We start from the raw sequence: 26080 nt of genomic DNA, 5'->3' as shown, positions 1-26080 counted from the left end.
AATTGGGCACCCAAAACCAACAGAAAAACATGAAGAAAACAGAAAAAAACAACCAAAAAAAGACAAAAAAGAGGTGGACACAACACAATCAGAGCCAAAAGCTAAGAAAGAGTTTCCTGGAAAGAGTTTCCTGCATTGGTAATATCTATGTTGCCAGTTGCCATTGCCAGTTGGCCGCTTTCAACTGATTTAGATCGCTAAATGTTGGCAGTTGACTTTATGAGGGTCAATCAGGCTAAGCCAAAATGCAATGGCATCCGATGCCGATGCCCAGGAATGCCATCTGTGCAGCGTATTCCTCCAACTGGAGCAATGATTAAGTGAAAGAATCGGTGGCCAGCTCTCCGATTACTGGTAATAGATGTTCCTTTGTGCGCTTACGTGGGATAAAGATTGCACAGCTTCCAGATCTTTGACCTGGCTGCAAAGATTTCCATTTGCGATAGCTTTATTGGGTAAGAAGTAAATGAGAACGGCTTTATGGGCGCTTGGAGCTTAAATTTAGTTTGGAAGCTGTCCTTCTTGGGAAAATGTTTGTTGTATCAGAATTTTATAATATCGTTGATCATTTCCTATAGGTAGTTTAGCCAAATATATGATTGTTTGTATAATTTACACCTCACTTTAGTTGCAAAAGTATACAAATTATTACCACGTACCTAAGACATATTAATGGAGTCTTTATACCCAGCGCTTAACCCACTTCCATGTGTGCTCAGCCCAGTGCAGTTCATTCATCGAATTGATCTCAGGTGCTGACTGGTATTCATATTCATAGATGCATCTATTCCGCAAAGATTCCCCGTTCGGCGCGCCCCCTGGACCACTCAATGCCCTGTCCAGGTCCTCCTGTGCCGGCCACTGATTACACTAAACGACTGCCGAGATAGCCGCCTTGGTTGCCTGGCTCTTTTGGCATTCCAAGCGCTTTCAAATGTCCATAAAAAAGGGGGAGCGTGTGGAGTAGGGGCAGGGGCAGGGGCAGGGGAAGGGGGTCCAGGAAAGGTGGGGCAACCGCTGCGCAGGCGCGCGTGTTTGGAAAGAGTTCAAGTCACAGCTGGAGACTGCACTGCTTTTGGCGCATAACTGGACAAGAGCTGCAGTCGGAGTCCAAGACTGAGATTGAGCCTAGACTGGATGGCAATGCACGGCGGGAAAATACGACTTTCGTTACTTAAAATGGTTCATAGAATATTTTCCTTTTCATTAGCTGGTAATTTTATTTTAATTTCTTTTAGCTTCCAATACTAACAGTAATATTGCAATAAGGATTTATTTTATTGGCATAGCTTGGAACTTCTGTAGTAGTTTCTTTTCGTGTATCAAACTAAAGTGGGAAAAGCGGAAAAGAGGCTTTCGGGGGGTGGCAGAGTTTACCTGCGCTGAGTTTTGAGTTTTCTGCTGTCGCCGCCGTGTTGAATAACAGGCAGCTGAGCTTTGTTGGACAAGGCGGGAGTTGGCCTGGCCATAAAAAATTGGAAAATGTTGCGTTAATGCGACGATTGTTCGAACACAATTTTCAAACAGATCGACGCCGGCAATTGTTTGGACAGCCTGTGTCCGAGCTTTTGGGCTAAAGTGGGATCGATTCGGAGCTCGAATCTGTGCCTGTGAGCCAGACAGATGTAGGAAGTCGTTGGGACAATTGGTCAGGCTTTTCGGTTGGAGTTTGCAATTTAAATGCATTTATTTGTATATCTGATTAGATTCTATCTACAGATATCTACATGGTTTAGAGTTTATTCCTTTTGTCGTACTGCTACATGCCCAGAATTATTCATACGCAGTTAATAAGCTTTCCGTATTTTTCAGAAATGAGGGGAAAGTTAGGGGTGCTAGTTGCGGTGCTGTTTGTTTTCCTTTCATTGAACTCTCCAATAGTATGACTCCCATTTGGAGCTCTCCCAGTTTCTCAGTTGTTCTCTGTGCGTTCATCCTTTGCGCAGCAATGGCGTCTGCTCCACCAGACGCCACCCACTGAAAAGGAAGGTGGGCACAAGCAGCGGAAAAGGGGGACGGTTTGGAGTCCTTGGCAACAGGATGCGTCTGTCATCGATTTTCCAACGCGATAGGGTTTCACTGCGGCCGAAAACGGCTTCCGGTCGCATTGCCAGACGAATCCTTTCGATGATAAAGACGAATCCCAGCACGTGCACCGCATAACGGCAGATTCCGGGGTAAGTCTACGGCGGAACACGTGTCTTGTGATCAATCTGCAGAACGGAACATCCAATTGGGCACGAAGCACAGTGGTTGGATCTATCAAAACTGAGGACCAACATGAATTGCTAGGTTGCAATATGATATGCTACATAGCGCATATGTTAATTAACACATTTTTTTGGGAAATTCCTTTTTCTGAACGTCAAGATACTTATTTAACAATAGTGTAAATATATATTATATAACTCTTCGAATAAGAACCCACTGTACATGGCTGGCTGTCGGAAGTGCATTCGCAGGGGTGGTGATTCGGAGATTCCCCGTTCTTTGTGATGATGTCAGCAAATGCGGGCACAAAAAAGGACAATCGATTGTTGTGACACGGCTTGTGTGTGCTGTGCACTCCCATTCGCGTATCCATTCCCTTTTCTCTCTCTGGCAATTTATCCAGTTTTCATGAGCGTTCAATTAACGCTGCCCAGTCTCGCAGAACCCATGCCATTCCCATTGCGATTCAGATTCCCATCCCAGAATTTATTCTCCGATCCCACGGCGACGGCGTCTAGCTGCTTGCACGTGCAGCGCAGGACATTTATTGGATTCTCGGCGTGCCTTTATTTGTTTCTATATTTGCCCAAGATTCCAATTAAACGCCAGTTCCCTTGGTTCGCCGTGGATCGCCGTCTGGGTCTCGAAGTCCCATGGAGAACGTTTTATTCCTACGGCTTCTAAGGGAAACAGGGTGCTTGGCTTGGTTAGGAATCCCTTGGAAAACTTACATAGTTTACAAATGAAGTAGCTTTTGAAATGAACTTCCATTTGATTGCGTCGACAGTCAGAGCCATATTACTGATACATCAGTTCAACTTCCATATTGAAGCTAAAAACAACAAATAACATACATTTTTAATACAAAAAAACATTTTAAGCAGTTGCAACACCCAAATATACGAATGGAGAGTCCAAACTACACCTTATCGAATGACGATTTGCAAGACATTTGCGAGGCCTTCGCCCTTTGTGATCCTCAGAAGACTGGAAGAATCGGGGCAGACGATTTGGGAACAGTGATGCGCGCTCTTGGCCAGAACCACACCGAGTCGGAGATCTACAGATATTCCGAGGGACTCGAGGGAGACGTCAATGGGTTCATAGAACTTGCCGATTTTATCGAATTGATGACCAAAATCTACAAACTGATGAGCCACGTTGACTACTTAAAGGCGGCATATAATGCCTTTGATTCCGATAAGGACGGTTTAATATCATATACCGAGCTACGTCATGTTTTTGCCAATGTTGGCGAAAAAATCTCTGACGAAGAGTTCGATGATGTGTTTCGTCAGGCTGATACGGATGGCGATGGCGTTATTAACTTTCGGGACTTTTATAACGCCTATAGATCCTGAATACTCATATCCTCAAATTTAAATTGGTTTGGCGCGCTGAGTATATACCTATTTATACATTCAATAAAATCTTGTTAGACGGTTGTAAATTAGTTTCTTTAGGACTCTATGGTTTCGCTAAACCCCTCACCAAACTATTCTGGATGCCTTTTTACAGAAGACCTATTAGTGTTCAACTTTTAAGAACTAAGGGGCTTCCTTGCATTGTTGGTGACACTGTGGCACCCTGTATTCAATTAAAGGTCTTCTTGGATATCAGCACTAAAAGCCAATGGCGCAAACAGAAATTGAATGACGGTGTCTTGGCTCTAGTCAGCCCCTCACCCATTTTTGTAAAGTCCTCCCCCCTGCGTGGAAAACCGCCTCCTGCCATGCCATTAACCCAATAGGACGACGGCACACGCTGAGGATTAGACGTGTAATCAGCATAAAATGTTGCCAAAAGCCGCGCCCGACGCAGTGCGTTGCACAAAGTGGCAAACATGAAATCCAATATTGCGATACAGCGAGCTGAGCAACCGCATGAAATTGTAATGGCAATCGGAGTGTGAGTAAGGGCACAGTGGTAAATCGATTTATTTAACTCTTTCAAATACCTTTTGCTATACGACAAATGTAATGTGTCATTATTTGCCACAGGAATTCAAATATATATGGGGCGTTTCTCTGAAGAGGTAATTTGTTCTAATGTTGGTTTTCAGGGCAGAAATGTGCCAGTGTTCACTGTACTGTGGACGCTACAGGCGGCTCTGACGCCGCTCTGAATGTCGATGGAAACGCGGACGTTGCTCGTACGCATGTCCTTATCCAAATACAAATATGGGAGGGAGAATTCGAGGCGGAGAGAACACGTGCAAAGCCGCGGGGGATTGCACGACTTTGTCCGAAATGGAGTTCAAATTGGGACTGAGACTGGAGATTTTGACGTGGACTGGACTGGGGTATGGAGTATATGGCTTTGGGTTTGTTGGTGTTTGGACTTAGGCTTGTGCTCGAGCTCGAGCTTGGGAATGGAAATGGGAATGGGACGTCGATGTGGGTACGCACCGAAAATCTCCAAGCGCGTTGCCTGTCGCATTTAATAACTGTTTTTAATAAGTGTCCCTCGGGGTTCGCTCCGCTCAGCCTGACCCTCTTTTCAGCCCACTCTGCCCCTTCTTGTGCGTTATTTGCATGAAGGTAGGCACTGAGAAAAAAATCGATGCGATTCGAGCTGTCGTACAACAAAATGATGTAGAATGAAAACTCCGAAGAATATAAGAGAGTGAGTTCATATGACACAACATTTAGCATAACTTAATGGCCATGCGCTTTTCTCTGTGTAAGCGTATTCCCCGTTGAACTGCAAACGTTGTACTCTAATTGCACGCCCCGGCGTTGCGTTGTTGTTATTATAGTTGGACGGGGTTTTTGAGTCACGCGGCGACTTCAGGTGCAGTGGGAAAGGAAGACCCAAAGGGGGCATCCACGAGTGGGGCAAGGAGGCAGAGGGGAACACCCCGCACTCGTGCAGCATGCAACATGTTGGCCGCAATTTATTAGTGCTGCCATTATCGTTTTTCTTCAGATTTACCTCCAAGTGCCTGGCTGCGTGTCGCCCAGTGTTCGAAGGCCCCTTGGTCCCCGAAAGTATTTATTACTATAATTTTCCATATGTTTTCCTTGTGCGTTCTGCTCGTTGCACTGCATTTTTTCTCGCTTTTTTTTTTGCTTTTTTTTTTTTGTTTTTGGCAAATTGCGTCTGGAAATTGTGGTCATAATTTGCAGCTTACTAAATATGAAGATCAGCTTTTGGAGCACGATCTGTGTGCCCACAACTCCTCCGAGGGAAACCAGAAGAAACGGGGAAACAAATTTATTAACTTGTGCAAAATTAGTCGCTTACAGTCGTTTAGACATTGCAATTTGATTTTTATGGTCGTTCGCTTGTGTATCTATAAGATACATTCGAGTGTTAACTAGCGGATCCTTTGCCAGCTGCACCATCTATATGGGTTTTTATTTAGTTTTATGAGCCTGAGATTGTTGCACTAATCAGACGACAATTTATGGGGCATTTGTGTTTTGGCCACACTAACTAAAAGTTGTGGTCGTGTCTATAAAAATCAGGGAGACACAAAGCCATTACCCTAATGAAAATTAGTTGAAATATGCAAAGTATGCCTCTGATTAGTGGCTATCATAAAAAGAACTCCGACTCGAGTCGCTTTTAATGGCCATCCGGCGCACTCGGGTACTTTGGGTGGCCCCCAATAGACTTGAGTTTGTACAACCGATACCCTAGCCCATCGAATCTATCTATAAATCGCACGGACAACTGCCTTCGATGTCGCCTCAAATCGTTATGGGTATTTATAGGATGGGAAAGGTTAAGTTAAAGTGAGTTTCAGGTTCTGTTCGATTTTATCTGCGGCTAGAACTAGATGTTCGCCAGAGATCTCTGACAGTTTTATTTCAAGTGCGTGATCTGGTTGATTTAGGGGCCATCACCTGGAGCACAGCTTCATTTGTTTGGATGAGGATGCTACATTGAAATTAAGAGGACTGAACAGGGAAAGATTCCTAAGATATTTTCCAAGTATGAGAATATGCTAGTATTCAAGCGCGTACTAAAATGTTGTTGGCTCAGCTTGTTTCTCGTGGTCAAAGAACTATCCCCAATCTTTAAGCTATTTTGTATGATATCTGCAATTGATCGATGTGGCAGCAATCTTTTCCAACACGATTTCTTTCTATTTCCCGGAGCAGCTGCTTTGGCTCAGACAAACTGCAACTAAAATCAAAACCGCATTTAGTTATACATAAACTTTCAAATGCCAGCCATAAATCTGTCTAGGCTGGCCCCCCAAACCCCTTGTAGCCCACGATTTACCCACTCCTAAAAGACAGACATTTGAAGAGTCGCCGGTCGCCGGTCGTCGGCAGTTGGCGTCTTCCATTGGCCATCTTCCATCTTGCTGACAAATAATTTACCATAAAATCAACGACAACTGCCAATTTTTCAGTAATTAGCCCCGGCGGAGCACCCCCCCTCGCACATTCCCCGCCCCTCCCTTCCAGAGCACTTGAGCGTAATTAATAAAATATATAAGCCCCGAGATCTCTCGAGGCGCATTGTTGGGTTCAGTGATGCTGCCTGCCAGGCATTTGCAGAAAATTAATTGTGCTCCACGCAGATTAACACATGCGTGGCAGGCTACTGAAGAGGGGCACCAAGGGGTTAAGGGAAGGTGCACGGTAAGAACGCACTTGCACTAAATTTGGAGCTCAAATAGAAACTAAGAGGTACATGGAATTCTGGAACCAATAATGCTATTTCGTGGCAATGATTCTTTTTAAAATGAAAAACTGAAATAGTTTTTCGAAAATAGTTTTGAGTATTTCTTACTTTTTGTCCAAAATTGTTCTCTCTGCATCCAGAAGATGCGGCTGCGTTTTGGGAATTTTTAGCGTTTTACAAATTTGAAAATTTCTTGCCGCATTTTTACGACTTCCCCGCTCGATGTCTGCATTTTTATGTCGATCGTGTGTTGTCACTGAAGTTTGCCCGATGCGTCCCCCTTGCAGCACGTTGCATGCGGCACGCGCGTCGCATAATTAATTAAAAACGCATTTAAACGAAGCTTCACGACAGTCAATCGTTCGTGCACATTTGGCCACAGTCTACGTAGCATGTGGTGCTGTCTTGACGCAGGTTTTATGAATTTTCTAAGAAGCCTTTCGTCGACCGCCATAAATATAAATAAAGAGAATGGAGAACTATATTATTCTCGTTAGAATCGGCTGTCTCCGCCTTTTGTCTTCTGACTCCGAGGCTTTGACTCGACGGCAACATGTGTCTTTTGATGAAATACTGACAAGCCTTTGAGTTTGAGGCAGTTGTTCTTCTGCGGATGCGAGGAGCCACAATTGACGACCTCTTTTGCGGCCCCATCGATCCGTTCACTTGAGATTTGCATACGGAGAAGGCAACGCGGAGGCTGGCAATCTTTTGACCTCTGATTTCGGCGTTTTAGGTCGACTTGGAAAGGTTGAAAGTTGGTTGGGAAGGCAGAAAAAGGCTTGAGAACCAGATAAACAATCTTGTACAAAGAGAGGTAATGGGAGGTCAAATTGATTGAAAGTTCGTTGATGATTATAATTTTTCTTGATCCAGCATGTTACTTTTCATAATCCATCGGATGTATAAATTCCCACAACACATTTCAAATCAAATGATTGACTCAACTTCAAATCGAATTCAATTTACTTCCTCAACAGCTCCCACAATTTTGTAGAATTTCACAGATTGCTCAAAACTTGGCCTGCCAAAACAATCATAATTGCTCAAAGCATAACATCCTCTATGTTATTTACTTGCCCCTAAAAAGCAGGGAACTCATACCCTTGCATACATTTGGATTTTTAGGGGCAAGCGAATCAAGTTCGGAGCTGAAGACGCACATTTATTTATGAAATTCCGCTTCTATATCGCCTTTGCTCTTTTTGGGTGTTCGAGAATTAAATAGCTCACTGAAAGCCACTTAACAGTTGATTTCAGCTGAATTTAATGCAACATTAGCGCTTCTTTATGCCGCTTCCACCGCGAGAGACCCGCAGAGGTGATAGAATCAGATAGAGTCTGCAGACAAGCCATGGGAATCGATGGACGCCCATGTGGCAGGCGCCGTTGATGGGAAACAGCTGACCAGCGAGTACCGAAAATATTTTATTTATGTGCCAGATAAATAAAGCGAAATACCCCGAAAAACGTGGAAACGTGGAAATATATAAAAAGCTTCGTGGCAACACTGATTGGCAGGCCACATGGATTGAAATGGTAGGAAGTCGTAGATGTCAGGTGATGGAGTGCAGAGTTCCGGCGAAGAAGTAATATTCTGGTTAATTGTTGGTAAAAATTCATAATTCATAACTACATAACTACCTATATACACAATTAGGTTTGCTGACGGTATCTAATTAAAATACCTCTTTGGTTTAAATATACTCCCCAAATGATCGACCACTTCACACTTGCTCATTACCTGATTAAGCCAACTAAATAACCCCATGAAGCGGTAATAGAATCCTTCAGCCAACAGCAGTTCACTTAGCCCCGCGATCAATTTATAACAGATCGTTGGCCGGGCCAAGAAATCGCTTCATTTAAGCCCACTTTGGACGCGGCCGGGATCCGTCCTCGTTGGCCACACTCGCCAGTACGACACCTAGGAAATGGATGGAGGAGATGGGGAAGATCGAGAGGGAAGCCCATAACGATCATTGTCATGGATGGTCAGCACAGCGGGGCGGCCATAGCTGTTAACTACTGTACTGAATGGGCGCATTTGCACAATTTGCACTCACTTTTTAGGCCTTAATAAATTCGCATAAATTTCGAACAGAGTGGCGTGCCAATAAGCGAGCGATTTGTGAGCCTAATGAAGGCGATTTGTTGCGGCACCAACTGCCACTAAATTAGACATGAGAATTGATGGGACCCAGCAGACCCAGACCCTCAAGGTGCTATCAATACGCCCCACACACTTTTAACGAGCCGCCACTGAGATTGCCCGCATTCGCTTTATTTGGGAAATCTATGTGGAAATATTTTATTTTATATAGTTCGATCAACTGGTCTGCGGATTGTCTGATCGTTTTTAATGTGGCAAACCAACTTCTGGACAACATCAGATTCGGGCTGTCCAGAGATGGCCTGTTATCACCCCATTTGGTGAGAAGTGTTTGTTTCTTTTCCATTTTTTTCCCTCCAGCTTACGCACTTTTCACACAAACACATTTCCGAACTGGTTCACTAATTTGTTAAAACATAGCACTGAGATATATGTGCAATATCACACATGCAAATTATTCAATGTTTTTAAGATTACAACATTTTCCAATCACGAATGTATTGCCCTAAGCCAGTTGGATTGTTAAAAAATGTCTACAGCTGGTCGATATGGATGATGAAAACACCTGCAAATTGCAAAACATTGAGTGGAATTCGTCGGGGAGGAGGACTCTTTGGCCGAGGCACATCCTCCCACATGACCGCGAGGCAATAAGTCAGAAGGGAAAGTCGGGTAGGAAAGGCACAGGCAACCCTCGCAGCTGGCAGGAAGCCAAATCCTCGAGAGGGGGAGGATTTTGGCAGGGGGCTGGGGCTCCCCCATGCGACACCTCCCACATAGAAGCCAGCTGGCTGGTAAGATCCGGCTCATGAATACATTTGAACTCGTTAACTCCGACACACCCCAACATTTGCTTTTGGGGGTTGTTCCGCCCGGGAACTCACTCATCCATCTCGACCGCCTCGTCCTCCGGCAGTCGTCCATGTCCTGGCTTTGCACGTGCACAATTTCGAGTTCATCAAAAGGAATTTGCTTTTGGGGAGCGTCCTCGTCTGACATTTATTAGAATTCTTTGCTTTCCGCTCGTTTCATGGAGCCTGAGGGGAAAAATAGCTGGGCAGAAGGGGGCGTAGAAAATTCAGCTTTGAAAGCTTTCAGCCAGGAATAAGTTTTTCTTGCTCCAAGCACTGCGGAAAAATTCCTGGTGTTTCCAGAAAGTATTTTATATTGGCTTGGCTTTTACTTTCTATAATAAAGTTTAAGCGGGAACTTGAAATAATATTTATTTCACTGGATTCAGTCACTTCGTTTCGGTTTGTTGATTGTAATGTTGGTTGACTGCCATTAAAGTTTGGTTTGTTCTCGCTTCAGCTGGCTGGGTGCCAGTGGTTGAGGACATGAATCCGTATCTGTGGCGGATTTGGATGCCTTAAAGCTATTTGCAGGGCATTGAAATCGGAGCTGAAACACGCCACGCATTTTGACTTTTGCAGCTGCAAAAACTGGAGAGTGAGTTGTGTGGAATCTCCATGTGGCTCATGTCGCGGAATTTACCATTGCGAATTGTTTGATGTTGTCAATAGAGAAATCAATGAAAAGACAAGTAGCAAAAGGATTGTGTGCAAACCACATTGAAACTATGACAGCGATGAAAGAACATGTACAAAATATTTCCAGATTTTTCATTAGGAAGCTAACATTTGTCCCATGTTTATCTCGTTAATTTCGAACCAGATATAAGCTCATAAAGTTCCCCTCGTGTTTGTCTACTAATTTCATGTACTATTCCCTCGACTAATTTCGCTCGCAAAACAAATCAAGCAAAGCAAACAAGCCTCGGACATTTTTGTTAGACAATTTCACTTCGGAAGGACAAATTAAAATTACTTATTAACATTTACCAACTGGAGCAAACAAACTTGGGTAAACATACAAGACAAAGCGACGGTTTGTGTGCCAAGCCCTTCGTCAAAAAATTCGACATTTGTTCGAGCACAAAGACAAACAATCCGTAGCAAGAGGATTAGGACCACCGATTGCGACTGCTGAGCACTTGTTATTCCAATTTAATTAAGTTAATTGCTAGGATTTCGTGTCATTGGGCGATGAAGTCCCGTCCTCGAGGGTTGATTAGTGGATTTTCGATCCCAGAAACACCGAAATCGATGGCACCTTTCAAGGCGCAACCCCCGAACAATGGGATCGAAATGTGCACAGACTTGCGTGCGAATTATATTGGCAAATGTTCTGAAAAAACAGCTCGAATGAGGAATACTTTTTCGCACATTTGTTTTATAATTTCCGCATTTCAGCGGCAGGCATTTGTCTCTGCAAATATTTGCCATTTTAATGGGAAATCTGTGCGGATTGCGGTGCCGTTTCTGTTCCTCCGATCGGAATCCCTTAATTTAAGTGGGCGCGACAGTTGGTCGATGGGCAGCGGCAGCTGCATCCGAGTGGTCCCACTAATTGCACTATGCAAATGAGTGATTTTTCACTGTTTTTGCCTCGAAATACCAAACAAACAGATGGCTCTATTTACCACTTGTGCACTAGTGGCATTAACAGCTCATTGTGGGAAGGTGAAATAAATTAGGGACACTCATAGGCATTTGCTAGGTATTGTTAATACAGTGGCCGGCTCGGAGCAGACATTTGCGCAAAACCTTGAACGAAAACTCCCCACAGTGAGGTTCATTCCGGTTAAGTGCAAGCTGAGATCCTGGCCACGGGGAATCAGATTTTATAACTTAATCAACGCAGCCGTCGCTAATGGCACATATGGGGATTGCCTTTGTACAGAGATTGGTTTTCCAATATCATCATACCGCCCCTTTTGCGGCTGCAACTTGCGGCACAAACATTTGACCAGCAAAAAGCGCAAATGTTGCAATCGTTCGAGTTTTTTGGGGTGGCTTTCTACATCTTTTGGGGGTTTGTTCTACCCGAGAGTTAGTCGGCGTCGAAAGTCAAGCATAAATGCGTTACGGACTATCAATCTTGATTAGACGTGATTTCTGCTCTTCGAGCACAAGCACAAAGCATTAAAATTAACAGCCGACATCCAGAGGACATCCCATCCCATGAAGTGGATGACAACAAAAGACGGACACGTGCCTGAGAGATATATGAATGACATTTTGGCTTTGGTTTCGGCTTTTAGGGAAATTTGTTCTGAGCAGATTTAATGACGTCTACGGTTACATGACTCAAGTTGCGGAGCGGAAAAGCCAAACAACTTTGGAAAATGAAAACATAAAAATGTCCGGCTGCAGCGATTTTCTCATTATTTTGCACCGTTTTGTGGCAATTTCAATAAACAATAAATCCCTACCGTGCTCGGCCCCCAAAAGCAGCAAACATTGTTTGACTATATATTTCTGCCACAGCGCGAAAAGGCTCGAAAAGACTCGAAAAGGCTCGATCTGGCCACAATTTATAGCAATTTTCACATGAATTGAATGGACCGCGCAGGCGCCTGCCAACAAGAGCGACAACAAGCCAGCTGGGATCGGAATGGATCGGATCGGGCTGGAGCTAATTCGGGGTTGGGTTTTACACTCTGCCAAATATTGGGGAAGCCTTTGCTATTTGAATGTTTTTTTCATATACTCATCAACTACAAAGAAACCAAAGAATTCTGAAGAATTCCCGTTCCCTGAAGGCACTTTAAATATAGTATTGATTAGTTAAATAAAAGGAGTGTTGAGAACATTTCCCGGTGCAGTCTGCAAAGAGGGGAAGGGGGGCCAATAGAGAAGGGGCCACAAAGTCTGCTGTCGTCGGGGCGTATGAGTGACGCGACTTTGCTGAATGGAGTTGCAGTTGGCCGGCGTTGGCTGGAATCGATGGAGAAGCCAACTGACTGGCTTACTGGCCATTGCCTGTTGGCCAGCGAACATAATCGTAAACAAATAAAATTATTGCTGCCGATCATGCACACAAATTTATGCACACACGGGAACGGGAACCATCATCTCCCTCTTCTCTTTTCTGCCCCTCCCACTGCCTTTGCCTTTGCCTATTTTGCACTAATTTTCCAGGCGAAAATGGCCAAACTCTTGGCACGAGGTGTTGCCGCAAGCTGTGTGTGTGAAATATGCAACAACAGCGTGAAAAAACATGAAGGCAGTGGTCCAAGACTTTTGGTTGCCTTTTCATGAAAAGCGGCTCGCACACACAGCGGGAAATGCATTTTCGCGTGCGGCGGCTCTTGGCCAGCGAACAAAAAATGGCCAGCACATCTGGCTGAAACGCTGAATACTTTAAACTGGCAGCCAAACGTTGCGAGACCACATAATACAGGTAGTCAGTTAGTCAGCGCCGGTCAGTGATGAGGTGTTAGTTAATGCACCGTGGTCTTAGTCCGATGGAATGTGGGTGGAACATGTAACAATTAAGTAATGAGTACATTTTATTCAAAAATGAATGCCTCATATAAAGGACCAACTGAAAGGGGCTTATAATATTTAAAGATATTCAGATACTTCACTTCCGTTTTAAGCGTTTTGGCAGTGTTTAGTTTCCGAAAAAAATATTGGTTGTGCCTTAATTTAAATGCATTTACTAAGACCATACAATGTGCTGCGCGTTTAGAAAGCCTTACCATCCGAAAAGCCTCTCCGTGTCAGTTGATTCAAGACATCTTCGTGGCTAATGAAGACTTGAGCATGACGTGCTGATAAAGATCGCACATGAGGTGGGTCTTCTTTCCTTCCTCTATACTGTCATCACGGGCTTTAATATTGGTGTTTCTCGAGGCGCTGGATAAACGATGCCCGGCTATAGTTTTTGACCAGAATGGGCTGATAAACGCTTGAGTGGGCGAGGCCCCAAGGCCAACCCATCATTAGGACAGCTGTTGGACTCGCTGTAGTCAGATGTTTGCCGATTACAGTCAAAGCTGGCTAAAGAGAACAGACATCTGTCATTTATATGATGTTGAAAGGGATATTAGTAGCTTTAATATGTATACAAATTATATTTAAAAGTTTAAATTAGTTAAGTTAAGAATATCGTGTTGGTTTTTATTGAATGTTTGGAACTAAGTAATTTTATTTAGTCCGTTTTATTGTGACGCGAAAAAGAAAGGACGAAAACAGGACAGTAACTGGGGCTTCCTACTCTATTTCTATGCTCAGGGGTTGGTATTTGCACCCTCTTCAGGATCAACGGCCATATCAATGGCATTTGTTTGACTTGTTTTTGTTGCCTTTGTTGGTGTGCGCCTTTGTTGTTGCTAGCTTTTAGCATAATTAAACGACACATGCCACAAAATGCACTTCTACGGCATTCATATCCTCGTTTCAACAGCGTCATCATCATTCGACACGGCATCCATATGTTCTATTAGTAACCCGTGTGCCGACCCATCCCCTTGCCCCAATTTCGTCACTCACAAATTACTCCGTATGGCTGAAAACTCGCAGTGAACATAAGGTTTCATTTCGAGATCCCACACTTTCGCTCTTCGTTTTAATTTAATGCAAATAAGTCCAGCTGATGGATTAGTCCTCTTCACGCCTCGCCTTTGTGGCCTGAACTATTTTCCATGTTGATGGATTGCGGGGAAAACTGGGTTCGTGTGCTTTTTCTAATATTTAATTTAATCATGCAGGTGCAGGGTGGTTGGATGATAATGATAATGATACTATAGGTACGTAATTAACGATGGGCCGGCATGAATAGCATTATAACCAATATTATTTTATTTCAATATGCCGACACAGAAACACCTGACACATGCATCAAGATAAAGCTGATCTGCCTCGTTGCATTGAGAGATTAATTGCCCAACCCCGACAATGCTACTAACTATAATTGTAGAGGAGAAATTTATGTGTCGATGTGCTGGCCCACAGCCAGAAAACTATCTACAGAACATTCCTTCTGTCTGTTGTTAATTATTTTATTACAAGTGCAAAAGACACAATATGTTGTGAACCATAGCAAGCTGAATGAGAATTCATTGACCATTTCGTTGTTTCAGTGCCGAAGGCTATATAAAAATTCAAATTAAGCTTATTAGTTTTCCAAATTGTTTTTTACACCGCTTTGCTCATTAAAAACATGGTCTTTTGCCGTAGCCACGTGTGGTCCTTCGGCATTTGCAGAAATGCCTTTGCACATTTCACACATAATTATGAAATGCATGCGTGTAAAAATGTGGGCATCCTTAGCACAGTATTTTTGCAATTTTTTGGCCATAGTCGTAAAAATGCAAATTGAAGAGGCCGTTGGGCAAAAAGCTGAAGGAAAATGCTGGGAGAAATGAAGAAAAACAATTAAAATATTTGCAAGGCGTGTTACAACGCCGATGGATTTTAATGATGTTTTATTGTCTGTTTCGAGACGACGAGACAAGACGAGAGTCGAGATGTGATCATGATCACACCACGATGATGATCATTTTTTCAACTAAATAATTGAATGCAGCTGGTTGGCGGTTGTCGCATTAAATTTAGGTGTCTTGTCGCCTGGCGTCTGCATTGCATCGCCTCGCAATTGGAGGCTGAGCCAACGACCGCGGCAAGTGACAAACTGACTGAATGACTGACTGACTGACGCAATGACTGACTGACTGAGCAACTGTCTGAGGAGGCAAGTCGCGACGATAATAAATGAAGCGATTGCAAGTGTAACAGAACAATGACAGCAACAATTGCGGTGTTTGGCATTTGCCAACAGCAGCAGCCACAAAAGCAGCAGTCGCAAGCGCCAGACAAAGGTCTATTAATAATCAGTTTTTGGTTCAATCGGAGCACAGTGGTTGAATCACCACAAGAAATTGTTAAGTGGTTTAATGTCCTTAGGCTATTAAATAGTTTTATTTGGATAAAAACGCTATATATAACCATAGTAAAACTTGTATATTGGATTAGATCTTATGTTTGAAATCATTATGTTAATTTTGCATATTTAAAGAACAGTATAAAATCTATCAAAGCCCGTCGTTGTAATTAAAATGTCAGTTTCACAGCACTAGCATCGTGTTTTGACCCACTGTGACCTGATGCCATCGGCGGACAAAAACAGCGACGATGACGACGACGACAACAGCAACAACTGGCAACTAACGATCGACAACTGCAGCGACGACTATCCAACTTTGACTCCGAAACTCCGAGAGGTGGCATGGGGAAATCGGAGGAAAATCAGAGGCAGACAGGCCGGCAAATGCGTCGCGTTGGCTTTTCCAAAAATAAAAGCCAAACTAATGAGCCGGCAACATGCGATGCAACAACTGCGACGCACGTGCAGCAAATAGCTGAGATCGAAAATCAAGAAAAAATTCAAAATAAAAACAGAGTCAAAAACAAATAATTGATGGCCGGTTGCAATTGTTGCTGCTGCTGCTGATTGACAGCAAATGGCGACAAAAATCAGCATCTGATTGACAACTCACTCAAAATGTGTGTGCGTACGGTATGTGCCGAAAACAATACTTAATTGATTTTCCAAACATTTCCCGATCTTTTTCCAGCCTCCGGCTCCTTTGGCCTATGATTTATGGCCACAAATGCGCGGAAAACTTTCAAGTCCAAAATAGACGAACATGCGTCCTCAACTTAATTTTCGATTGCCTTGCCTCTTTCTCGTGCCTCTTGGCTTAAAAACTCTCATTTGTCATCGCGTATATATATACATATATATATCCGAAGATCGATCCGATCGAAAAATGCAGTCGCAGGCGCGTGTCTATTTTGACTGTCAAAATTGTTTTGCGGCTGTTCCCGTTGACATTTTATTATGTTTGACTTTCTGTCTCTATTCATTTGGACTGCTCCAAAGATTTTCGGTGGGGATCACGTCTTTGTTTTAATGTGTTCGTAAGGATTTCGATTTAAAACTCGTGTCTCAGTTGGCAGACAAATCGCTCGAATTCAAGCGTTTGACCTCTAAACTGCTGCAGAGGGATCATCGGGGGAAATGGTGTGAAATTTGGAGAGTATTCTTGGGAGGGGACTTTATATAATCACTACGAAACAGTACATAAACGAAATGCTTTGTTATAGTAGCTGCTACATTGTGTCGAAATTCTTTAAGAATCTTATCTTAATTCTACTTCAATTATCAAGCAACTAAATATTTGAGCTTCGCCCACAAAGCACACACCATTACTCTAATCTTAACTAGCTAAGATCAGTTCTATGTCTGATACATGTTTACCCAAGTCGTTTCGGATAGCTTTCCTTTTAATGTCAGTCGTTGTACTACATTTTCCAGCACACAGAAACGGCAGCTAAAACAGCGAAGAAACTGCTTCAACATCTTGCCAATAAATATGCATAATTTCTGACAAAACTCTCGCGGTGTAACAAGGTACGAGAAAACATCTTTAACCAACCGAGGATGTTGCAATGCTTTCCCAGTCTTTTCCCCACTAAATGAAATATAAGTGCATGGGCAAACAATAATGGCAACAACAACCGGCGGCAGCAACAACAATCGGTTTGCATACACCTGCAAAATGTTGCCGACATTATCATCCGCCCGCCTCCCCTGCGAAAACCCCTCCCCAAATCCGATCGGAGCAGGTGTTTGCCTCCACTTGCTGACTGGCTGGCTGCATAATGAATTCATGGGTCTCCCGGTCTCTCCTATTGAAACCCCCTTCGGACCATACGATACCATTATGCACCCCACATGCATAAGAGTCTCATTCATCTAGTATGTAGTCCCATCTTTCATGCACGGAGAGAAATGATTATACAATTTGTATATCTGGATTACGCGGATCGTAATAAAAGCTATGAAAACGTTTATTATCCGACGTAAATAAAATACGGAAATTAGTTATATAGCATAGTAAATTTTACTAGATTTAATTTCTCTGGAAGCTCTTCTTCGCAGTGCATCACCTCTGTTGCACCTTTCCGATTCGCATTGGCATATTCAATCAGCGCCTGGCCAACATCTAAACAGGTGCAATTCTCTTCTGCGATTTCTAATTATTTTTAGTCGGGGGCTTTTATGACTTTTCACTGGCACTAAGGCGGTCCATTTGCCATTCGTTTGCTACCTGCGTTGGCTCATAAATTTCATTACGCTTTTATTGCACAATTTTGCATGTTGTTTATAAACAAATGCATTCATTGCATTTGCCGCTAATGTGATTAAGCGGGTCCAGAAAGCGCCGCAGCAACAATGGCCAGACAAACAAATGAAATTATTGGCAAATGCCATAAAATTCGCCATAGTGCACCTGCAATGCATCAAAGTGCAGTAATACTTATAGTAACAAAACTTGGACTCAAAGTGAGTGCATAAAATTAAAAGCAAATTAAATAAATTGGGCGCCATTTATTGGGGGCAGTTACTTCGGTCACTACGGTTAGACAAACAAGATTACTTTGCTTTTACGATATTCGGGTAATAACTATTAGTATGCGAATTTTAACTATTTTTTGACGTTTAACGGCCTTAAATAATATATTATATTAAATGATTGTGTTTGTTGCTGGAGGAAAAAAAGAGTTTGCTTTGCAATATATTTAGTCACTGGTGGAAAACTATTTCCACATACCTTATTTCAGTATTGAAATTTGTATTTTTCTTTATTTTTATATATACTATTTTAAAGGTTAGTCTAATTTTTAATTCTTTAATCAATTTCCTTTTTATGGAGCTGCAATCTCTCCATTGCCTCTTAATTTCCGGGCATTTTCCAACCAACGACATGGAGAGCAAACATTTTGCCACTTTAACGTTCGTATTAAGCGACAACATTAATTAACTTGCAATTTAGCATAAATACATCATCGCTCAGTCGAGTGGCAAGTTGCAAGTTGCTGGTTGCTGGCTGCAGGTTGCATGCAGCATGCTGGTGCGGCTGCTGCTGTTACTGTTGCTGTGCTGCCAGCAGCATTTTCACCTGGAAAACTCGTATAAAAAGTGCTCCAGTTTAACTTGGTGCACGTTTTCGACAGGCGGGCTTTCGAGAGGAGGGGCAACTTGGGATTGGGATTGCGATTGGGAGCTAGCCAACAGCAGCAGCAGCAGCAGGCCTTGTACGTGTACGTCTATATGCGGCTATAGGTGGCCACCTGTTGCACTCGAGTTGCCGAGTTCTCTGTTAGTCAGCCGCTGGGAAATACCAGTTGGTTGACTTGACTAGAGTTTTTCTTGGATCACAGACCTCTGCGCATAGGACTGTGAGCAGCAGTTCGACTTTGAGACCACGAGGTGTGCGCAGACGCCGTGGGCCGTCGTTGAGAGTCTGTTACAGTTACCGAAGTGCAGATGGACGCGGCGAATGCACAGCAACAAAAAACTTGAATATTGATTCTCAGCTTAGAATAATGTTTAGCATAAGGATTTTATTGTTTATCTAAAATGAAATAATAACACTTTAGCGAATATGTATATAACTATTGAAATGAATATCTAGGCACCAAGTTTTCTTCCCGGTGCTCCCAGTAAATGATGCAGTCTGGATGGCGATGCAGATGGCGTGCTGCATGCAGATTGGCTTCGATAAGGTGCAGCTCCTACCCATCCCGAACCCCTTCCCCATCTGCACTCCCATTGCCATTCCATCCCGAGCCCCGAATCCGCCATCTAATGGCCTTTCTTTTTGACGTTGTTGCTGTCTAATTGCGGGGCGTTGTTTCTCCTGGTCGAGGAGTTGCTCTCAGCGCTTTTGTTTTTGTTTTCATTGTGGTTGTTTTGTTTTTGGGCAATTTGTCTAAATGACACTAACTAATTGCCAGACTAACGCCCCATAAATGGGCGAAAAGCAGCCAGGTGGGACTGGGACAGGTAAAAAAAAGAAAGAGACAATGCTGGCTACTTTCACCTGGATTTGTAGAGTCCGAAACCGAGGTTTTGGGTCAGCTTTGGGGTCTTAACTCATCCATGAAGCGGAATTTCGAGGGCATTGCGTGGGTCCAAAACAAAAAGCCCCTTCTATTTTTGGCGGGTGAAAAGCCTATGTGGCGAACCTAAAGTTTAGAGACAGAAATTCATGGGGATATTGTTTTCTTGTTTATTCGCTTATGTTTGCCATAAATTATCGCACGGAATATTTGTGCACACATTGTTATATTTTATTATGAGCATTTTACTTTGTTCTCGTGGAAATTCTTGCGTTATTTTGTGAATTTCGTGGCCGCGCGCAGCTGCTGTCGATGTGTCTTTTTTAAATTGGTGTGCAGCATCAGCATCTCTCGCTTATTTAAAAACTTTAAGTGTCAATTGTTGTGACAAGTTGAAAAAGCGTGAAAATATTGCGAATGAATGCGAACGGACGGACGGACAGACGAGGGCCACAGGTGCGTATGAGCAACATTGAGAAGGCGGCCAAACGAAACTAGTTGAGCATAGTTGGCCAAATGGGATCCACAGTCGTCCGTGGCTGAATACTGACTTGAAAACCAGCTAACGTCGCGCCACTTGACAGGCCAAACGGTAAAATCGAAGTCGAAGTTTGAAGAACACTCAGCGAAATACTCGAGCTGCTCCAAATAGCTTTGAAACCTGACATAAATAATCTTAATGGTGGTATGAGAATTTTGCTATCTTAGGAAACCCATGAGCGAAGACCAGCTTTCAAAAAGCAATATTCATTGTTAGCGAAATTTAGAAGCAAGCTGCACTGTTGAACCGATTTTTATGGCCTCCTTTAGGCAGTGTCTACTGTGTCGTTTCTGGGAGTGCCCGCCATAAATCTGCCGGCCATTTAGTGTCCATCATTTCGTCCGGTTAGTCACCGTCATCGGTGGCAGGCAAATGAATTGCCGCCGGCCATTATAATTTTTTTTTGAGCCAGCCGCACTTGCCCGCTGTAAATTTGTCAACTTTCAGTTCGGTTTGGCTTTTCGAATCGGATCGCTATGGATCGGTTTTGTATCTTATGAATCTGTCGAGGTGGTGCCTGTGCACCTGCACCTGCTGTGCCCATTTCACGAAGCTGCCGTTTCTGCTGCCATTAGCAGCGGCGGCCACTAATGGGCGCCCAGTACCGCCCCACCAGCAGCAACACCAACAGCAGCAACATGTGGCGCACAGCTGCAACACATCAGCGGCAGGGTTGTCAGAGTTGCCACCCACTGCTGCGGGCGATCTTGTGCGACTTTCGGTGTGTCATCAGGCGTTTCCCTTCTCCGAACGGCGGGCAGAAGAAACCGAAGACTTTATGCCCTGATAAAAAATGTATACTTCTCCCATAAAGAGAAAAATCATTTCCGATCAATCTTAGAAGAGATTTTTTATTGCTTCGCTGCATTTAGGACTCCATGAGCCACGAATACAGTTTATCCAGAAAAGGACAATCAGCAAAGGCTTAAAAATGATTTATCGCAGGTTTCTCCTCTATTACAAAAGCTTTGGAACATATCTGATATATCCTCTCTAAGGGTATACAAAATAAAGCGAATGAAGTACAGACCGCCGGCCTGTCATTTTCCGTCTGTGCACCTGTTTAAAGGCATTTCGCTTTTATTGATTGCAGCCCCTGAATCCGAATCTGAATCTCTGCCTCCTTTACCTTTATGAACGAGTATCTGCATCTGCATGTGTATCTTTTTCTGCGTTCACAGTTTGCAGTTGCGGTCATTGAGCCGCTGATTTGTGGCGTTTCTAAATTGTTTTTCATGTTTCGGCGGCAGCTGCATAATATGTACACTTTATTGACAGCCACGCCAATTTGATTTAGATACCACTCAGCCCGTTTTTTCCAGTGTGAGCGTGTCTCCATTGCGTAGATTGTTTGGCAATTGAATGAGTTGCAAGCGTGTGCTGCCAAAAACGGAAAAACCATAATAATATTGTTAATTTGTATTTTCCCTTTCGATTTGTAGAGCATCAAAACATAATTAATCACAGAGATCATATACACGTGTAGTCAACTGTCACAATTAGTACATTTCGAACATAATCTCTAAACACCAAGAACTGTAATAGTTTTGATGATAACAATAGGCTAGACGGACGCACTAGGTCAAATACTAGTTTATGTAGATAAGAAAGCACAAATTAGCTCAATTAGTTTCTTAATATTTGAGTAAATCAAATCATGCGATTGTTTCTAAATCTTTATTAATGCAATACATTTATCTTAAGCATGTCTAAGGGAGGTTAATGATTAAGCTTCATATTTGCATAGTCAATTTCATCTTTTTGTAAGGGATGCGAATTTATTAACATAAAATGCTTTCAAGTAATTATATAGCGTGGGTAATACTATTTATTTTGGATTCCTTACTCCCATTGAACCCCATTTCAGCTGGGTATCGGGTGCAATTACACGCCATCGCATCATTAAATTATCCGCTGAATTGCTGTGTGTTTTGGGGGACTTGTGGAGTATATATAGTGGCGCACTCATTGCCATGACTACAAATACTATAAATACAATGCCGCTGAAATTCAAGTGCAAAGCAAATGGGGACTTTATCGGAGTGATGCGAAGTGTACCCGGGCGACTGCGACTACGACGTCGACTGAGGCAGCGGAAGCGTCGCTGATAACTGATAACGTCGTCGTCCGGCCGAAAATTGTTACTACTAAAGCCCCTCATAACCCCTATATTATGCCTAATGCCGAGTGCAAGAGGGGCGCTAGCTGAAAATGGGGCGTGACCACCTGCGGAACCACCTGTTCGTTCAATGGTGCGATTGCTGCGATGTGCGATTTGTATTGTTGCTTTTTGTATTGCCAATGACGAACGATCGTTAGGCATTCTTTTTGTTTGTGTGTTTAATTTGCTCAGGTGTTATGCACCTGATTTGCGCGCTATCGTAGCGGCCAACGGCCACATGAGATAGCGTCGCATCTGGGAGAGGAGAAGGTGTAGTGGCACAGCGAGAAAAATCATTCGGAATGGATTAATGAAAGGAGATCACTTTTTATATCATTCAAAGCACTTATTTTCTAGAAAACTAATTGGGAGTACGTTTTATTTGATTTGATTTACAGACGCTTGTATATACATACATACGTCCCATTTGATTTGAATCACACATGCGTGTGTATCGCTCGTGTTTTTCCCCCAGTGCATCAACCGAGTTGTGGACCAGGTAATTACTTAACCCACCTCGCTGGAGCTCTGTTGTTTGCGCATCAATTGCCATGTGAGGGGGAGTGAGTTGCTAGGTGGGGCACTTACAAAATGGCAGTTCACTTATATATTCAATTTGCACTTCATCTTTCCTGGAACTTGCGCAGGAATTATTAATAATAATACCCCCTATGGGTAGTTACTCAATTGTTCTTTAATCTCGGTTGGTGTCTTGAGTAGCTAGTGGATTGATAAAAATCTGGGTGAAAGTGCTCAAGTGCCGTCTTAAATAATAAGTCACTTGTTTATTTCTGCACACTTTTTCAGGTACATTGTAAGTAATCCTTAAGCTAGAAAACTGCGTCGAAAGCCAATGAGTTTAAGTGGCTATAAAGCTATATCTGTTTTGTTTTTGCAATACAAGTATAAATGAGAAATGCATGTTTAAACGGTATTTTTTATTCTCAGCAGACAAAGGAATAAAGACTAATTCCCCCCTATTCTATAAATTTAATATATATCAAAGCAATGACTTAATACCCCCCTAAAAAGATGCAATTTATGTTATGTCTTTGGAAATGATAAAATATGTATTTTTGAGCTCCTTTCTAACCCAACATACAAGTTCCTTTCGGCTGGGCTTAGTTTCAAAAGGTTTAGATTTATGGGTCGATGTAAATCCGCTCAGACTTTTCGACTGACTAACTGAGTAAATGACTGACTGGCAGCCTTCACCGTTGACTGGCAACAACAAATGACACGAAATGTTTAACAAGCAATTCAATGCGATCGCTAATGGTATTGCTGTTGTGCATTAACATTGTTGAATATTTGTTGGACATTTTCATTTTCGTTCCAAGCACATACAATAAAATCCGAATAAATCTAAAACAGAGTTTAAAGGCTTTTGCCAAATGTTAATGCGTTGAACACGTCTTGGCCATTAAAGCGGGGAGCCCACATGGCGTATGCGTTATGACAGCCGAATGCTGTTGTTTCACAGCATTGGTTTCTGGTTTCTTGTTTCTGTTTCTTGGCCAGTTTGGTTTCTCGGAGCGCACCCATTCAAATTGAGTTTGGACCCGCGCACACCTGTTGCTTTGGCCATGGCAATAAGGTTTCTTCTATGCGCTTATATATTGCCACATGTGTGTGCCTTGCTATTGTTTTATACTATAGATATCTCTCCGAGCGCGGAACGTTTTTTCCCTTTTAGCGAGCAGCTGACAGCATTTTGGCCTGCCCCTTTGATGATGACATAAAATGGAACAAATGGCCTATGAGCGTCGCAAATTAAGGCAGTGCAAACAGAGATCCAATTGGAAAACAAAGCCTGTGCTAAAAACACAACATTTGTTAGGTCCCCCCTCCTCTCGCTCGCTTTATCATTAGGACTCAGGATTTCCCACCCCATTTATGGCCTGTCATCTGCCTTATATAACTCGTGTTAAATTTATTCAAAACCTCTTGACTCCGGGACATTCAACCCCTGTGCTGTGATGCCAATGCGGTTGGTTCCTGTCCGCGCCAGTTGGCCAAGGGGTGTGTGTCCTTCGGAGTGTTTGAGTGAGTGCGAGTGTTTGGTAGCCTCACCCCTTTGCGATCTCGATCCCCTTTGTGAAGTGCTGGCGACGGACTCGAGTTATTATTACGTTTGTTTGCACATTTGTCGCCCTGAATTGGCGTACAAATTGCGGGGCGAGCTCATAAATTCTCGTGTTGCGACAATTAGATGAGTGCCACGCCCTCACGCACCACCTGCCACTCAAACACCTGTTGCAAAGTGCTCTTTTATTAGCACTGATCACCTTAAATACCAATTTTGTCTACGGCTAAAAAGTATTATCCAAAAACTTCCATAAACCCCGAAAAAAGATAGCTCTTCCGGCAAACCTCACGCATTTTGAACTCAACACACCGTGTACAGCGAAATCTCAACCGAAACATATTCCGGATTGGCTTGAGAGGCCATAAATTAATTAGAGCGACTATCGAAGGAATAGTTTCGATTAGTGCAAAACACCTGTAGCCCAAAAATGAGCAAAAACCAAACCAGATCCGATTGTAAGCCTGTTTGGCCAGCCGACAAGCGCTGCTGACGAAAAATATACAAATGTACAAGTGAGCAGATAAAAAACAGATTAGAAATTCAAATGATGACATGTCTGGGGCCAAAAACGTTCGCGCCCATTCTGATAGCAGTGCTTACACAAGAAACAAAATACAAACATCAATAATGCGTGGCCATAATGTGAATGGATCGCAGGTTGCCAGTTGGTTAAGACACCTGTGGCCACTCAGGGGCCTTCTTTTATGACCAACAACAATCTTCCTTTCTGGGTGCAAAGCAATTCCAATTTCAATTCCAATTCCAATTCCCAGCTCTTGTACTTGGAGTGTGTGTAAACAATATTTATCAGTTTGCACTGCGGCTCCACCACTTAAAATAGACCAGGCCGATTCATTCGCCGCGTTTGGGTGCAAACTGGGTGCCCTGGTACTCGTAGCACCCATCGTACAACTCGCACTCAACACCTTGGCACCTGGCTTATCGCACACACGCTACGCATTACGCCCGCGCAAAAGCAACAGCAACAGCAGAGCAAAAGCATAGCAAAAGCATAAGCTGAAAGCGAAGAGCACAAAGCAGCGCCTTCTGATAAGTCAAACTGCTGCCAGATGGCCAAGTCAACCTGCTGCGAAGTGGGCCGAAGGCATCTCCCTGTCCATGGCGTAGTACACAGAGAGAAAACAGTACACCCTAACAGTACGGGTAAATCATCGTTATGTAAAACTTGAATTTTACTTTTTATACCCGTTACTCGTAACAGGTGCGCACCCCGCACCCAAAAATTTGTCAAATTTTTTGTGGTTTTATTTCCAATATATTTTGTAAATTCCTTCTAAGATGCCTGATTGTTGGTTTAAGTGCAGAGGCTTCCCCGTTATCAGCTCTGATTCCGCGTACGTTGTGACTGTGCGAGTTAACCCCATTGCTCCGATGGCCATGCCCACAAGCCAACAGGTGGTTGCACCGGAGCACTGGCTAAATTGCTGGAGCTCCAGAGGCCCAGAAAGCCAAGAAAGCCGTGACTGTCTGGTTTGGTTGGTTCCAAGAGCCCAAGGTTCATTACGTAGGTTCGTTCTTATCTGGCGCACGTTCTTTCTTTCCGCTT

The 26080-nt window shown here is 43.2% G+C and overlaps 1 protein-coding gene and 1 pseudogene across 1 annotated transcript; one reads left to right on the top strand and one right to left on the bottom strand.

The window, feature by feature from the left end:
* Positions 1-2988: 2988 nt before the first annotated feature.
* Positions 2989-3661, top strand: LOC6532275 (calmodulin-2/4). The gene has a single exon (XM_002093008.3). The coding sequence runs from the start codon at positions 3117-3119 to the stop codon at positions 3570-3572; it is 456 nt and encodes a 151-aa protein (XP_002093044.1). The 5' UTR covers positions 2989-3116; the 3' UTR covers positions 3573-3661.
* A 5672-nt stretch (positions 3662-9333) lies between these two features.
* On the bottom strand, positions 9334-10078 carry LOC6532274 (annotated as a pseudogene).
* Between the last annotated feature and the right edge of the window lie 16002 nt (positions 10079-26080).

This window comes from Drosophila yakuba, chromosome 3L (assembly GCF_016746365.2).
Source record: "Drosophila yakuba strain Tai18E2 chromosome 3L, Prin_Dyak_Tai18E2_2.1, whole genome shotgun sequence".
In the NCBI taxonomy this organism is placed as follows: domain Eukaryota; kingdom Metazoa; phylum Arthropoda; class Insecta; order Diptera; family Drosophilidae; genus Drosophila; species Drosophila yakuba.
The sequence above is the reverse complement of the archived record's forward strand: the minus strand, read 5'-3'. Positions and strand labels throughout refer to the sequence as shown.

What these genes read in the sequence shown, in the direction of transcription:
- LOC6532275 (XM_002093008.3), top strand. Translation starts at nt 3,117, where the DNA reads ATGGAGAGTCCAAACTACACCTTATCGAATGACGATTTGCAAGACATT.